General features: G+C 40.2%; 2 protein-coding genes across 2 annotated transcripts in view; both read left to right on the top strand.

Annotated features, from left to right (window-relative positions):
• The window catches only part of AVEN (apoptosis and caspase activation inhibitor), a 170869-nt gene that overhangs the window by 126445 nt on the left and 26433 nt on the right, over positions 1 to 17991 (top strand). The gene's annotated exons all lie outside the window — the stretch shown is intronic.
• Positions 9288 to 9566, top strand: LOC139021324 (small ribosomal subunit protein eS1-like). The gene has a single exon (XM_070431774.1). The coding sequence runs from the start codon at positions 9300 to 9302 to the stop codon at positions 9564 to 9566; it is 267 nt and encodes an 88-aa protein (XP_070287875.1). The 5' UTR covers positions 9288 to 9299.

Genomic DNA, 17991 nt, shown 5'->3' with positions numbered 1-17991 from the left:
TATTAAGCAAAAACTACCATATGATGTAGAATGCCTTCCAACTATGTATTATCTTTGTAAAACAGAGAGAGTATGTAGGGAGCACTGGCATTTATATGGTTCTTCTAAAATACAGACATGTGTTCTTTCACTTAAACTTGACAATAGATCTATGCAGTAGATAGTATTAATTCTTATTTTACATATGAGAAAGTTAACAGATTAAATAACTTTTCTAAGGTCACAGAGCTAATGAGTTGTGGAGCTGAGCTTTAAACACACATCTGTTTGGCTTCTGTTACCTGATGCCCGTTCTGAAGATCCACAGGTAATTTACATATGCAAGAAGTTTGTAGGTGACACACATCTTTCCTGAAGGCTAACGTTTCTTCCCTTTCCCCTCATCAAATTCAGTTATTGGAAAGTCCAGCATAGAAACAGTGAATAGACTTGCATTTCGCTTCCTCCCTCTGTCCCTCTCTGTCTCTGAAAGTTCTTGTGTCCCTTGAGCGAACATCTCTCTCTCTATGTGTAACTCAGAAGAAACAAAGTCAGCTGCTGTCAGCCTGTAAATAACGTGAAATTTACTGATGATTCGTAATTGTTATTGCAATGGTGTGTGTAATTTTTAACAAATTAGATTTCCATCTTTTCATATTGCCAATTGGATGAATACACAGTGATTTGTCAGTGTTTACATACTATATGCTTTTATTTTCAGAGCTCTGTATTATTAACCATTATGTGTAGCTCTTCAATGGTCTCAGCTTATGGCTCAGAAATTATTTTATAAATCCTTGCCCTTAGATTTCAAATGTAATTTATGCTTTTAACAAAGAGTTCTTCTCCCACTTGGCTTGCTGTACTAAATAAAATGTGTACCTCTTTTTCCAGAGATTGCATTATTTCTAAAAGTCACTTTTAATGAAAAGTGTCTAGTGCCGTGTGAAAGGTGATGTAAAATATTTTATCCTTTAAATGCGACTCATTAAAGAGAAAAGGGAAGAAATTAATGCACAGATGAAAACAGCCGAGGGGGGGAGGGTGCTGTTGATTTTGTTGTGCTTGCTGTGGATTCTCTTCCTTTGCTGAGAGGCAGGGGCGCTCCCTGGTCTGAGGAACAAGCTGTAACATGGAGTTGGGTTGACCAGTGTGGCATTGGCGTAGAGGTGGTTTTGATCCTGGGCCTGGTGAGAAAAAGTGGAGATGCCGGAGTGTGTCCTGAGAAGAATAGGAAACATTTATTTCATATCTATAAATATTTTTGAGAGAAGATTTTAATGAGTTGGATTCAGTGCACTTTAGTTCTTGGAACTATTCTCACTGTTTTAGATTCTCCCTTCTAATTCAATGTTGAGTCACAGCAATTCATTGGTTTAAAGTTGCTTTTCTTGCAAAGAGCTCAAAGCACTTCCATAGGGAATATCTGTGATCTTGGTGTCTGCCCAGAAGTGGGCAGATGGAGAGTTGAAGCGACAGGTAGAGCTACCTTGTGTCTACCGGCCAGACCTCAGAAAACGCCCATTCCCTGGCAGGTCTGTCCCTGCAGGAGTAGATGCCTTGGTCCAGCCGCAAATGTTCCTGTTATTCCAGCCTCACCAGCATGTCCTATTAGACAGAAATCCTGGCATAATGAGCAAGGCTCCCTCGGGTGAGTTGGGCATTTTATGAGCTGCAGTCTCTCTCCCTGTCACTTTCTAGATCCTAGAGCAGAAATTCCCCGAGTGCTCTGTGAGAGAGGAAGCCTGTGCCCAACATCGCTTAGCCCGGGGCTCAGTGAATGCGCACAAATACCGCTAGAACTGGCATCGGGTCGCAGTTACTTTGCCCACTTTTTGCCTCTGTGGCCAGTGTTCTTCCAGCAGCAGGACAGAGCCTGGCAGGTATTGTGTCTGGAGTAAATGTGTTGGCTTTGTGTTGTTTTCATTTCTCTTTTGTTCTTTCCCACTGGTGATTTCTAAGTAGATACTTTAATAATTGTGGGGCAAAGTTCACGGCTACCTCACTGCTGCTGCCTTGTCTGTTTTTAACGCTTCCTCTTGCTCCCATGGACGGGTCTCGGAGGAAGGGAAGGAGTGTGTGCCATCCATAGGTGCCAAGGGGACCCCCACAACAGACTCATTTTGATAGGCAGTACCTTGCTTACTAAGCAAATGTTTTAGTGCTTAAAAAGAGTCCTAGATAAATGCAAAGTTATGGTGTTTATAATTTTAATACCTGGTGGATTTAGTAATTTTAGTCTTTCCAAAGTTCTTTTGATTTTAAACATTTGAAAAATGAAATACATAAGTGTTTTTTCACTGGTGGATTGATGGGGGATAGAAATATAGCAGACACTTTTAGCATCTAATCAAATTTTTTTACTTCCAAAACTAAACTGCTAATTCCAAGGACCAGTGTGCTGACAGTGCCTACAATTAAGAAATTCTCCTCGCCGAAACCGGTTTGGCTCGGTGGATGGAGCGTCGGCCTGCCGACTGAGGGGTCCCGGGTTCGGTTCCGGTCAAGGGCATGTACCTGGGTTGCGGGCACATCCCCAGTGGGAGATGTGCAGGAGGCAGCTGATCGATGTTTCTCTCTCTTCGATGTTTCTAACTCTCTATCTCTCTCCCTTCCTCTCTGTAAAAAATCAATAAAATATATTTTTAAAAAGACAAAAAAAAAAAAAGAAATTCTCCTCTTTGTCTACACGATTTTATGTCTTACAGCAAACATTATTGTTAACAGAAAGAAGAGAGTCCTGCTTTCTTATTCAAACCTTGAACTAGTAACGTATCAGTATTTATGCACATTACTGTTAGTGCATCAGTATAGCATAAAATCACTATAATAGCAAATGGGCAAATAGTGTATTCACATGAGAGCCCTTAAGTTTCTTTTCCCCCTGCATGTTTTACTTTGCTTTGTTCTCTGAATTGCCAGACTTTAACCTAGCTTTCTGCCTCTCTTCAAGGTAGTAGGCACAAAACGTCACCTTTGTCCTAGGTGTGGAAGGAAAGATGTTTCTGCTCCACACCTTCCCGAGAACCCTGGGTTTCTGCAGAATGGCACAGTAAAAGAACAGGGCTTAAGAGAAAAATAGGGGTCAGAGCTGGCTCCTCAGAGACTCAGTAACTTTGTAAACTGATCACTAACAAGCTCAAGCACCCAAACAGTACCTAGTAATTAGGGAGATAATCGGAGGGAAACTGGTCATGCTTCAAACCCCCATTTTGTCACTCAGACCCATGTGACCGCTGTCCTCTTTGATGGTTTCTCCTTTCCCAACAGCAGTCCCCTGCATGAGCCAAGAGTTAGACCTTCTATAGTTTTGTCCATTAACTGGATGATATATGTTTTTTAAAACATTGATCTGTATACAGTAGCCAGAAGGGGAAACTGCAATGCTCATTGATGGATGAATGTATAAACCATCTGTGGCACATAACAGTACACACAATAGATTATTATTCAGCTTTAAAAAGGAAGCAAATCCTGTCACATACTGCAGCATGGATGAACCTTGAGGACATTATACTAATTGAAATAAGCCAGTCACAATAAGCACTCGTACTGTACAATTGGATGTATGTAAGGTTCCTAGAGTAGTCAAATTCAGGGAGACGGAAAGTAGAGTGGTGGTTGCCAGGGGCTGGGGTGGGGCGAGGGTTTTGTTTAATGGTACAGAGTTATAGTGTGTGAAGATGAAAAAGTTCTGGAGGTGGATGGTGGTGGTGGTGGTTGTAGAACACTGTGAATGTACTTAATGCTATTGGACTATACAATAAAAATGATTAAAGTGGTATATTTTGTATGTTTTATTTACCACAATTATTTACAAAATTGATTTGTAAAGTATAGATGAAGGCATAGTCTTTTATCTGTTGGTTGCAAATATTTCCCCTACATGTCACTTGTCTTTTGACTTCATAGTTTTGGGCTGTACAGACACTTTACATTTTATGGAGTTACATGAGTTTTGTATTGTGTTTATAAAGGTGTTCCTCACCCCTAAGATTATGAAATGTAAGATTTACCCATGTTTTCTTCTAACACTGTTATATTTTTGTTTATTTGTGTCTTTGCTCCATATTGAGTTTATTTGGGGTTGTCAATCTTGTGGTGTAGGACAGTGCGGCAGGGGCATTTCTTGTTTTATTATTTGAGGACTTTAGGGACACAGCCTTCACTCTCTGTTTGATTCTTATGAACTGCTGAATTTTAACTTGTGTACCGTTGTTGGGATGAAGGTGAGGGGAATCTGCCTCCCAGGCAAATACTTGACAAATTATGAGGACTTTTCTAACATGCTGGCCTAAACAAGATCACATTTCCTTCCTTCTTGATGAGCAAATATTCTTTTTCAATGTGTGAAAAACATGGAACCAGGGGATTGACAATGGCCCTTAAGAAACAAACATGTCACCTAAAAAGCACAATCCAGTTTGGAAGCAAAATAACTGGCCTTGGTACCCCAGGATTTCCTCTGAGGTACCCCTTAAAATTCCCAGAGCGTGTCATGCCAACCGGCCTTGGGTGGCTGCCCTGGGGACAGAGTAGCCTCTGAGCACAGAGGAAAGTGACAGCCTCTAGTTCCATCATTTGAAGTCTCAGTCTGTGCTTGGTGGGTGTCAGCAGAGAACTGGAGTTGGGTGAGCAGGGACACATCCCAGTGATATCGGAATATCGGAACGCTAGGCCAGTGGTGGCCCAGATGCCACGTTGAGGAGACATTCCAAGTGCATAACCAATTTTTCTTTCATTTATGGGTTGGTGGAAAAAGCTAGGGACCATTGGACCATCACCTAGAAGAACTTGGTCCTTATTCCTGCTCTACCACTAATTAGTTGTTTGACATTGGACAGTCAGTCACCCACCTTGGGCCTCATTTTTTAAGTCTGTAAAATGAAGCACTTGAATCTGATAATCGCCAAAGCCCCTCAGGTACCTCTAATAGTCTGTGTAATGTGTTGGCACAGAGGGCTTACCCTTACACGATTTATATATGTTTTTGAAATACAGTTAGAGGGACAGCACTCCGACTCATTTGTCTCACCACTTCTTCCTTCTTTCTGGCCCTGACCCAGGGGATATGGGAAAGGGAGGAGAGCTATCTTAGGGGCACGGCTGAGGGAGAAACGATGAGCTACTCACTGCTAATTATTAGTTGACTGATATTGCCATTTATGAAATTGAACAATTAGGAGTTAGAGAATTTGATTTAAACTTGTAGCCTATTGTGGTTGAAGAGAAAGATGACACCAAAATGATATTTTGACTTATCTGGCTATGCAACCAGATTTTCCCTGTTTTAATTTTTTTAAAATTGTTTTTCTGAAACTGTCCACTTTCCCACACTAGAGTTAAACTCTCAGACATTGAGAACATTCAGACACAATGTAGCTTTGTGGGAGAGTTGACCTTCTAGATCCCAGAGGGTTTCAAGGATTGATTTCCATAGAGCAATTACAATTGCATGGTCCTAGAAAAGGGCTTAGAGAGAAGGCCAAGGGGATGGGATGGGGGAAGAAGGTTCTTAAACGCAGGCATAGATGTTAGAACAAGAACACATCCAGTAACTGTGGCCTTGGCATTCTCACCGTGAGTTTCAGCAGAATTGCTGGCAATTAGATTCTCTATTCTGTGTGCTTCTTTTGTAAAAACAACCAAACAAATACTATCGTTTGAGGATTTTCAGCTTTATAACCTAAAAGGATGAGTTGGTTTGCACTCTGGGAACACTCTTTTGGAGAGAGGCATTACCAAAGAAAACAGTTTCTCTACAAGTTAGAAATCTTACTACATTTTGTACTGTAGCTTGCAGTTTAACAATAGAAAAGTCTTTTACTGAAGCAAGTAAATATAAACACTTTTGAATTACTGTTGTATTTTCAAGAGGGAACCATTTCAGCAGATGAATGACATGAATTCCACACAGTAGCAGAGTGGGGCTCCCCCAGCTGTTTCTAGTTCTGATATTACATGTTGGCTGGATCAGTGGGACAAATTGCAACCTGGGTGATGTGAACAGTCCAAAAGACTATACATTTGAAAAGTCACCTGTCTTATTATGTGACTCTCTTTGCTGTGTTTTCTGGGCAGGGATGAGAAAAGATCAATTTTTACTGCTGTTGCCCCCTTAGTGGCCCCCAAAACTATCTGTGGAATGAAGTACAGGCTCCTTATTTAGGCATTTTACCTCTTGCTACCTGGACCTGGTTCTCACCTACCTTTCCAATATATCATTCTTAGAGTCAATGCTTTCATCAAATTGGACTCCTTCCTCTTATCATTCTTGTCTGTCTCTGTCTTCTAACATGATAGCATTTCTTCCCTTGACTTAACATGGCCTACTGTTCTTCATATCTTCTATCCAGGACCATTTCAAATACCGTCTTTTAAAATACCATGAAACCTTCTCTTAAGCCCCCTAGAACTTCTGAACCATTGCACTTTCTATGTCTTTTTGTGTTGCCATATCTTTGCCTTGTTTCATAGCTATTTCTGTGTATTATGGATTGAATTACAGTTAGAGGGGACAGCACTCCGACTCATTCATCTCACCATTTCTTCCTTCTTTCTAGCCCTGACCCAGGGAATATGGGAAAGGGAGGAGAGCTATCTCAGAGCTATCTGAGGGAGAAACGATGAGCTACTCACTGCTAATTATGTTTAAGCTTTAACCCTCAGTATTTGTGAATATGACCTTATTTGGAAATAAGGCCTTTGCCAGTATAATGAAGTTCAAATGAGGTCATGCCAGCTTAGGGTGGGCTCTAATGCAATGACAGGTGTCCTTAAAAAAAGAGGGAGATTTGGACATAGAGACACAGAGGAGAGAGACAGAGGAGGAAGAAGGCCATGTGACCAAGAGGCAGCGATTGGAGTGATGCAGCGACATGGGAAGGAGCACCAAGGATTGCCAGCAACACCAGAAGCTAGGAAGAGGCAAGAGGGATGTTCTACCAGAGCCTCTTGAGGTGCAGGGCCTACACCTTAATATCAGACCTTTAGCCTCCAGAACTGCAGGAGGATACATTTCTGTTGTGTGGGCTCCCCTAAGTCTGTGGTACTTTGTTAGGGCAGCTCTAAGAAACCAATATAGTATGTTTGTCCAATCTTTACTGCTGCCCTGCCAACATTATGCTGAAAATTGATTAAGTTTGGGCTGTGATTTACTCATCATCTCCTCAGCATTGACAGATTACTTCAGCTATTTTTAAAAACAAATTCCCGTCTTTGAGGTATAATTTATGTGCAGTAACATTTACCCTTTTTAGGCAATATCAAGACAGGACATTTCCATCAACCCCAAGAGTTTTCATGTGTCCCATTGCAATCCCCTCTCCCTACCCCAGCCCCTGGCAACCACTGATTGGCGGGTTTTGTCATTTTCATAGAATGTAGCCTTTTGTGTTTGACTTTTTTCACATTGCATAATGCATTTGAGGTGCATCTGTGTTGTTGCATGTATTCGTATGTTTCTTTTTATTGCTCATTCAGCTAATTTTCATTGAGTGTTGTTATGCACTAGCTATCGTGCTGATGCTCTGCAGATGCAGTAATGAATACCCACCTTCTTGGAGTATATGGGTCAGACAGGTACAAAACAAAAGAATGAAGAATATCACAAGTGCTTTAATGGCAAAAGTGCAGTGTATTATGGGAGCACAGGGCAGAAACATTTCACTTAGATTTGAAGGACCATGGACCATGGAAGGATTCCCAGAGTAACTGATGTTGAACTTGAGACCTGAGGATGAGTGTTTACAATCCAAGCAGGTGATGGGAGAAACAAATGCAAGCTTGTCACAGCTCATGAGAATTGATTGTTAAAAATTTAGGAATTTTTCAAGCTGATTGTTAAACCATTGCTAGCTTGAAATTGGCTGTGGTAGGAGTATTTACACCATGGATGTTGTTGAGCACATCAAATCAGGACTCTCCCCCGCCCTGACAGTTTTCCTGTATACCATACTGGATGGACAAACAGGGGAGATAGTTAACAATGAAAGCAAGAAAGAGCATGGTGTTTTTGAAGAACTAAGACAAATTCAGTAGATACGAAACATAAAATGTTGAGGGGGAGAATTGAGGGCCAGAGAATTAGCTAGGGACCAGATGTATTGGGGAATGCAAGCTATGTTAATAAGCCATAATGTCCTTTTCTGCTTATTTTAATATGTCAGGTAATTTTTGATTGCATGTCAGAAATTGTGAATTTTTCCTTCTTGGGTATTGCACACTCTTGTAGTCCTATAAATCTTAGGTAGTTTTATTCTAGGATGCAGTTTTACCTGGAAACAGTTTGATCCTTTTGGGTCTTGCTTTTAAGATTCCTTGGGTGGGACCAGAGCAATGTTTAGCATCAAGTTAATTTTTCTAACTACTGCATCAAGACCCATTTGAATATTCTTTCTGATGCCCCATGAGTTATAAGGTTTTCTAGTCTGACTGGTAGGAACAGCACTATTCCTGGCCCTGTTTTGAGTACTCACATGGGTTCCTATAGTCATTTTGGGTTCTTTTCTTGGCCTTGGGCAGTTCCTCACACTTTTGCAGTGATCAGAGTCTGCTGAATTCTTTTTTTTTTTTTTTTTTCTGCTGAATTCTTTAGGGGACCCTCTCTGATTGCCATAGTTCCCTCTCTTTGAAGTTCCCCTTTTCTAGAATTCTCTCTTGAAGACTCTATTTACTTTGATTCCTGGGATTCTTAGTTCCATCTTCTCTTCGTGGGGAGTCTGCTGGACTGTGCCTAGTTTCCCCCAGATTTTTCTGTTGTTTCAGTTGGGAAGATAAGTTGGGTCCTCATGCTTCATCTTAGCTGGAAATAAATGTTAAACTTTATCTAAAATTGGTGAAGGGCTGTGTTTGAGCTTCGACCTATGAGGTCATGGTTCGATTCCTGGTCAGAGCACATGCCTGAGTTTGGCGTTTCCAGGCTCGATGCCCAGTAGGGGGCACACAGGAGACAGCCGATCAATGATTCTCATCATTGATGTTTCTATCTTTTCATCTCTCTTCCTCTGTGAAATCAATAAAAATATATGAAAAAAATAAAATCAGTGGAGGGCAATTGATGAAAGGTTTAAAATATGGGGTGACAGGATCAAATTTGCATTTGAATGTAATATAGAGAAGGGATTGTTCTGCTTACCTAGTGGACTTACTGGGGACCTGAGACAATAATATTAAAGGAAGGTATGCCAATTAGGACACTATCACAATAATTCAGTTAAGAGAGTGTGGTGACCAACACCAGGGAATTATCAATATGATTTGACAATAGTGTATCAATGTAAGAAATATTGTAAGGGCCCTTTGGCTCTCTGAGCAGCACCATGGCAGTGGGCAAGAAAAAGCGCCTTACGAAAGGCGGCGAAAAGGGAGCCAAGAAGAAAGTGGTTGATCCATTTTCTAAGAAAGATTGGTGTGATGTGAAAGCACCAGCTCTGTTCTGTACAAAAGATAGAAAAACACTAGTCACAAGAACTCAAGGAACCAAAATTGCACCTTACTCAGCAACTTTCAAGCACACAGTACAGCCCAGTATTATTAACTGTAGTTACCATGCTGTACATGAGATCCTTAGGACTTATTCTAACTGAAAGTTTCTGTCCTTGGACCTACATCTCCCCATTTTCCCAGCCGCTGGCAACCACCATTCTATTCTCTACTCTTATGTGTTTCTTATTTTAGATTCCACAGATAAGTGAGAGCATGCAGCATTTGTATTTTTCTCTGTTTGGCTTATTTCACTTAGCATAATGCCCTCCAGCTTCAAATTACAGGATTTCCTTTTTTTTTATAGTCCATTGTGTGTGTGTGTGTGTGTGTGTGTGTGTGTGTTATACATACATACATATATACAAGGGGTTGGCAAAAGTAGGTTTACAACTATAATACAAATAAATAATGTAGTAATTAATAAATAATACAAATATTTAAACCTACTTTTGCCAACCCTGTATATATATATATACATATATATAATACATATATATCACATTTTCTTTATCCATTTAAGGATGTTTAGGTTGTTTCCATACCTTGGCTATTGTGAATAAAGCTACAGTGAATCATGGGACTGCAGGTATCTTTTTAGATTCTGATTTCATTTCCTTTGGATATATACCCAAAAGTGGAATCCCTGGGTCATATGGTAGTTCTATATTTAATTTTTTGAGGAACTGCCATACTGTTTTCCATAATGGCAGCACCAATTTATATTCCCACCAACAGTGCATACGGGTTGCCTTTTTTCCTCATTCTCACCAGCATATTTATCTCTTGCCTTTTGATAATAGCCATCCTATAAGTGTGAGGTGGTTTCTTTGTGGTTTTGATTGGCCACTTCCCTGATGATTGATGATGATGAGCACTTTTTCATGTACCCATTGGCCACTTGTATGTCTTCTTTGGGAAAATGTCTATTCGGGTTCTTTGCCCACTATTAATGGAATTATTTGCTTTTTTTTTTTTTTTTTTTTGCTATTGATTTGTATGGGTTCATCATATATTTTGAATATTAACCCCTTATCAGATATGGTTTTCAAAACTTCTTCCAGTTTTGTAGGTTGCCTTTTCAATTTATTGGTGATTTCCTTTGTTCTGCAGAAGCTCTTTAGTTTAAGTAGTCCCACTTGTTTAATTTAGTTTTTATTGCCCATGCTTTTGATATTTTATACAAGAAGTTATTGCCAAGACCAATGTCAAAGAGTTTTTTTTCCTATGTTTTCTTTTATGAGCTTTATGGTTTCTGGTGTTACATTTAAATCTCCATCCATTTCAAGTTAATTTTGTGAGTGGTGTAAGATAGGGGTGCAGTTTCATTCTTCTGCTTGTGGCTATCCAGTGTCACCAAGATCATTTATTGAGAAGACAATTCTTTCCCCATTGTGTGTTCTTGGTGCCCTTGTCAAAAATCAGTTGGCTGTAGGACTTTTTCCCTTTTCACTGATGTTCATAGCTCATTGGTTCATAAATTTGTGCCATCCACTTGCCTTGAATGGAGGTAATTGTTAGAATATTGTAATTTTGAGGTCCATCCTTAGTTTCTTTTAATAATTCTTCAGTTTTGAGAGCAATTCAAGATCATTGTATCTTCCCCTTCCCACATGTTCTTATTGAGGTCCTTGATTTACCAGACAGTTCTGATTGCAAATATAATTCTGTATTTTATGTTTCTGTTGTATACTTTTAGCAAGCTTCATGAAAATAACATTTAATATTTTTCTTATTTCTTTATCCCATACCCCCTTTATGTCACACAGATCACTTATATTCGTTTGCTGATTTATTCTTTGATTTGTACATCACTCATTTGCTTATCGATTCTTGCATGCATAGGTTTAAGTATCATTCATATAATAAATGCACGTTTACTAACTGCCTACTGTGTGCCAGAAACTGCACTAGTCCCAGGAGTACGTGATGATGAAAAGAATGGGCTCTGACAGTTTAAAAAATCTTGAGATGATTGCTTTAGTGAAGGTGTATGTGAAATGCAGAAATGATCTGGGCTTTGTGTGGAGCAAAGTGGCAAGGATCCCGCACAAAAATCAGATAACTGTGTACCTCAGGCTCAAGGAAGTAGAAAAACTTCTCAGCATCAGGGAACAAAAGCCGAGGCACTACTAGTGTATCAGTGATCCATCACTGCCACCAGATTAATATCAGTGTGGTCCACAGTGAAGGGGCCTCGGGCTGACACCTTGTGGCAAATGGGTTCTGGAAGTTTGGCATTTCACAACACTGGGTTTGTAGCTACCTTGCCATGCCCCTGCCCCATTGATGGAGAGCATATCTCTTTGCACATCCTTTTCACAGCCAGACTTTGTGCCATGTTCTCACTCCCCACCCTTCCCAGTCAAATTGTACGTCAGATTTTCTACACATGTAGTTATACTTGTGGCTCTGATGTACTACAACCTGAATTAAGTATCCCCCACCGTGCCCCCCTGCCACACACATACACACAGTGCTCCCATAAGACATTTTGTCTGTCATTGTATGTTCTGCAATTGCTTATTTATGTAACTGTGAACTCATCAAGGGCAACAGTGATCTATATAATTTTACATTTGATCTTGGCCAAAAGGCCAAGAAGTGATGCCTATATAATTCTATACTTTCAGCACTAATTACAGTCTTACTTAGTGAATTTTGTTAAATGAATAAATAAGAATCTTTATAGTTTTACAGTTTTCTTCATATAGGTCGCAACATTTCTTCCGTTTTTGTTGCTGCCATGAAGGGGTTCTTTGCCCCACCTCAACCATTGTCTATTTATTGATAGTATGTGGAAAAGTTATTGACTTTTTTTTTCATTTATCTGTAACCAGCCTCCTCCTGAATTTCTCTAGTGTTTCAGGTAGATACTCGTGGCTGGTGTTATATTCTTGATATAGCTTGAGAAGAGGTAGTTGGAAATGACTAAGATGTTATAAAAATTATTCTCTACTTTAAAAAATGCTTTCTTATTAAAGGAAGGTTAGATATGTTGTTTTAGAAGATATTTTAGTTTTCCTATGTATTAAATCAATTAAGTATTATCTAAATAAGAAATAAACTAAGTTCAGATTTGGTCACCTAATTCAGATTTGATTCCCCCCCACCCAGCCCCAGCAAACCTGAGCCAAATGATTAAGTACCATTAAAAATATATAGTTGTGAGGTAAATTTGCTTTTGTTGATATTAATGAGTTATACAGCTGACCAAGGTGAACATGAGGTTGATTTGGTCATTGGAACATCTGATACATTGATGGGTGTGAATTTTGAGATTGTCTTTTCCGTCTTACTCCATAATAATTTTTTATGATGATAAATTATATACTGTTAATTGGTGTAGAATTATTTCTAAGTAAAAGAAATTTAATATTTAGTATGTATATATTTTTCTTTTTTTTTAGTATGATAGAAGAGCAATTAACATCAAGTTCTGAAAAGTACTTTGAATGTCTTACAACAATGGCAGTTCTTTCTATGGTCCTCATAATTTAGGCTAATAGTTGATGCTTGGTCTTTGAAGGCAATGAGTTACTCAGGTAGAGTTTCTAACCTTAATTTTTTTATTCATTCTCATTCAAGATTACAGTAGAAATTTATTATTGTAAAAAGCAAATGTGAACTTTCAAACAGTCAATCACAATATGTGGCTATCACTCTTTGCATTTCATTTAATCCTGTGGTCCCATAGCAAAAGGTTTTTTCCTTTGCTATGATATGCTTACAAAATTGGTACAGGCAACTCAATCTGAGTCTGAGGCGAATTAAGTGACATTTTTGGGGGAGAGCCTTGGCGTGACTTGGTTTGGGGGGCATCTCAGGATGGAGCAGCATCATAATTTCTACTTACTGTTTGTTTGGTGATTATGTTAACAACAACTAAATATTACTAAACATTTGCTACCCGTCAGTGACTGTGTTAAAACAATTGTATGTGCATAGCTCATTTAATCCTCATAATTCCACAAGGCTACGTTCTATTCTTATTATTCCCATTTGACAGAAAGTTCAAGCAACTTTCTTTTTTTTTTTTAATTAAATCTTTATTGTTCAGATTACATTTGTTCCTCTTTCCCCCTCCCCCCCCCATAACTCCCCTCCTCCCAGTTCCCGCCCCACCCTCCGCCCTCACTCCCCACCCACTGTCCTCATCCATAGGTGCACGATTTTTGTCCAGTCTCTTCCCGCATCTCCCATTCCCCTTTCCCCCCGCAAGAATAGTCAGTCCATTCCCTTTCTATGTCCCTGATTCATTATAATCACCAGTTCATTCTGTACATCAGATTATTTATTCACTTGATTCTTAGATTCACTTGTTGATAGATGCATGTTTGTTGTTCACAATTTGTATCTTTACCTTTTTCTTCTTCCTCTTCTTAAAGGCTACCTTTCAGCATTTCATATAATACTGGTTTGGCGGTGATGAACTCCTTTAGCTTTTCCTTATCTGTGAAGCTCTTTATCTGACCTTCAATTCTGAATGATAGCTTTGCTGGATAAAGTAATCTTGGTTGTAGGTTCTTGGTATTCATCACTTTGAATATTTCTTGCCACTCCCTTCTGGCCTGCAAAGTTTCTGTTGAGAAATCAGCTGACAGTCGTATGGGTATTCCCTTGTAGGTAATTGAGTCTCTTTCTCTTGCTGCTTTTAAGATTCTCTCTTTGTCTTTTGCTCTTGGCATTTTAATGATGATGTGTCTTGGTGTGGTCCTCTTTGGATTCCTTTTGTTTGGGGTTCTCTGCGCTTCTTGGACCTGTAAGTCCATTTCTTTCACCAGGTGGGGGAAGTTTTCTGCCATTATTTCTTCAAATAGGTTTTCAATATCTTGCTCTCTCTCATCTTCTGGCACCCCAATAATTCTGATATTAGTGCGCTTGAAGCTGTCCCAGAGGCTCCTTACACTATCTTCGTATTTTCGGATTCTTTTTTCATTTTGCTTTTCCAGTTGGGTGTTTTTAGTTTCTTCGCATTTCAAATCTTTGGCTTGATTCTTGCACTCCTCTGGTCTGCTATTGGGTATAATATTCTTTATTTCAGTCAGTTTATGCTTGATTTCTAGTTGTTTCTTTATCATAGCATCGAGGGTCTCATTAGTTTTCGTGAGGCTCTCATCAAGTTTATTGGCAGCTTGTAGCACATTATTGCAAGCCCTCAAAATTGCGTTTTTTAGCTCTATATCCTCCATTTCTGTCATGTTTTTTTGTCTCCGCATTTTTTATGCTTTCTTGGTGCACCCCCTTGTGGTCTTTGTGCGCAGTCTTGTTCTAGTTAAGCCTTGATTGTTGTAGTTAATACTAGAGGGATTTGACCACCAGGCTGACTGGCCGTGAGAATCAGCTGTGGGAAAACTTCTGTCCTCTGGGGAGGTGCTAATCTAGCCTTTGCCTGAGGCGATCCGGCAAATGGCTCTGCGCAGGGCTTGGGCGGGGCGGGATCAACAGGGCGGGCGGGCGGAGGGAGCAGTTATGGGTGCTCTCAGTCCCGTTCCCAGAGGCTCTGCTTCTCAGAACCCCGGCAACCGCTGCAAACCAACCGCTGCAAACCTCGGAGAGAAAGCTGCCCTCACGTTCCAACTGATGCCGGACAATCCTGCTTCTCCCGTCTGAGTCTGAGTCCCTAGAGACTTGCCCGGATCTGGAGCCCAGAGTCTGAGACTCACTCCCGACCGAAAACGACAACGGTGTCCTCAGCCACCAGCCCGCCCTGCGCGCGCACCTCCGCACCTTTAAATTTTCCACACTGCGCCTCTTCTGAGTCTCGGCACGCTGCTGTCTTTCCTTCTAGTTGAAGAGTCTCTCCTCAGCCAGCCTTCCTGTGGTTCTGGGTGATGTCCGTTCCGTGTATTTTTGAAGTGGTTGTTTGCGGCAGCAGTCTCCGGTGTTTACCTATGCCACCATCTTGCTCGTCTCTTAAGCAACTTTCTTTAAGACACACAGTTACTAAATACTGGGGCCAAGTTTCAAACTCAGATACTTGACTTATCAAAACAAATATCCCTAAAATAAAATCCCCAATTTTGTTCCAGTGGCTCACTTAACTTCTTTCCTCTATTTTTCTTCTTTCTTTGAAAATTTTCTCTTTCTTTGAGGATCTGATTTGGTACCCTTCAGACTGGCCTCACTTTTTCCCTTGGCATCCCTGATCACATTTGAGAAAGCCCAGCCCTTCACCTTTCAAGGTGTCATTGACTATTCAGTGACATAGTATAGTGTCATTGAATCTGTCAGGTAAACCTTTGCTGTTTCTTGGAAACATTATGAGTAAGTGGATATTAAAGTCTTAAATGTATACTCTGTGAATTTCCTTTTATATCCAGCTACTGTATTCCTTGTTAGCAGTGTTAACATCATGTGATCATTGGATCTGACACTCTAAACTCAGAAAAGACTTTTACATGTAACCAGTTACCTGGTTCTAATAACAGTGTCCATGAAGGACCTCTCAGACTGAAAGTTGACTCTGGTCCCTGTGGATCTTGCTGGGGATGGGTTGCATGAGCAGTTAAGAGTAAGCTCTGGAAAACTGTGGTATATCTACACAATGGAATACTACGCTGCTGTAAAAAAGAAGGAATTCTTACCATTTGCATCAGCACAGATGGAACTGGAGAGCATTATGCTAAGTGAAATAAGCCAGTCAGAGAAAGATAAATATCACATGATCTCACTCATTTGTGGAATATAATGAACAATATAAACTGATGAACAAAAATAGAACCAGAGACATAGAAGCATTGAACAGACTGTCCAACTTATGAGGGAAGGTGGAGCAGTGAGGGGTAAGAGATCGACCGAAGGACTCAAATGCATGTATATGAGCATAACCAATGGATATAGACAGTAGGAGGGTGAGGGCATGTGCTGGGGGGAGGGAGCAGCCAGAAGAGGTCAATGGGGGGAAAAGGAGACTCATGTAATACTTTAAACAATAAAGAATTTAATTAAAAAGAATATTCACAGTGGGGTTGGTAAAATAAGTAATAGCACATAGTACATATAATGAACTAATATTCGGTTATTTATTCCATTTCAGAAATAATTACATTGGAAATGTTCAAGGATTTATAAAGTAATTAAAGTGAGTTATTAAACTATATAAAAAAGACTGGGCTTTGGTTCAGTCTTGAGTCAGAGCAAACATGTCATCATGGATCTTGCTTGTGCAAATCATGTGGCCTTTCGTGACATGCATAATTGATAGTCTTTATTGAGTGGAGCTGCCTCAAAACGTTAGGAAGTCTCAATCTCCCCTTTACATTGGTGGCCTTCTGCATAATGCTGGTCTCTGCCGTTTTATTTGGTATCTATTCTAAGGCTTTTTCCCCTTCACATAGATGGCTAGTACATATTTTGTTGTAGCTTATGACTTTTCACTGCACTGTGAAGCCAGTCTACTATGGTCTTCATGTTAATGATTCACAGGTTATCAAAAAAGTTAAAGTTCGAAATAATAAAATATATGTAAACAGCATAATCCAATCTTTCTCTAGAGACAGTAAATTACCTTGAAATACTTTACAGCTATAGAATTATATGCTTTTGAATGTCACAACTGTTAAAAGAAAGTATTTCTCATTTGGCAGGAGATGGCCCTCTCCAGAAAAGAAGCCAAAGGAAAACAATGCCAGAATTTATTCTATTTAAACAGTTTTAAATATATATCGGATTTAGATACATTGACATTTCAAATAGCTATTTTTTCTTCATTTTCCACTAGAAAAGCGAAAACCTTAGCATCTTCTCTTAAAAAGGGGTGATACAATTTGAAATTTTATTTTGTAACAAAATTCCACTTTATAATTCAACTAGAGGTCCTGTGCATGAAATTCATGCACTCGGGGGGAGGGGGTGTGTGGTCCCCCAGCCTGGCTTGTGCTCTCTCACAGGTTGGGAGCCCCGTGATCGATTGCCCCAAAGAGGTAGCCCCGCCCACCCATCCAGGGCTCGATGGATTGCCCCAAAGAGGTAGGCTGGAGCTGGGGGTCCCACCTCTGCGCCAAGCTGTGGGACCTCCAGGCCTCGCCATGCAGAGCCGCCGGGCCCCGCCTCCGTGCCGCACATGCAGCGTCAAGTCCCCGCCCGCCTGCGTGGGCCTCACTGTGCACGCAGCCCCACCCACCCATGTGTGCTGCTGCACATGCAGCCTCCTGGTGATGGATTATGACGGCATGAGGGCATCATGGCGTGAGGGTGTGATGACCATTTGCATATTAGCTCTTTATTATATAGGAGGATTATAATTCTGATTTAAAGGCAATTTTAGCAATATTACATCTTCACAATGACAGCTATAAATACATAAGGTTAATATGTATCATTCACTAAAAATTATTTGTAAACACAAAAGAATGCTTAGTATAGTTTATTGGAAATAGGTAGGTGGAATAGCAGGGAGTTTAGGTTCCCCTCCATTCATCCTGGAAGCCCTGGATCAGAGGAGGAAAAGGAGACTGTCCATATGCCATATTCAGCAGAGGCAACGAATGGACCAAACTTGTAGACATCAGGTTGTATGTGTGTTGG

Source organism: Myotis yumanensis, unplaced genomic scaffold, assembly GCF_028538775.1.
Source record: "Myotis yumanensis isolate MYYU_CA2020_CCGP unplaced genomic scaffold, mMyoYum1.0.hap1 SCAF_1, whole genome shotgun sequence".
NCBI lineage: Eukaryota > Metazoa > Chordata > Mammalia > Chiroptera > Vespertilionidae > Myotis > Myotis yumanensis.
Note: the sequence above shows the minus strand (reverse complement) of the source record. Positions and strands in the feature narration are given on the sequence as shown.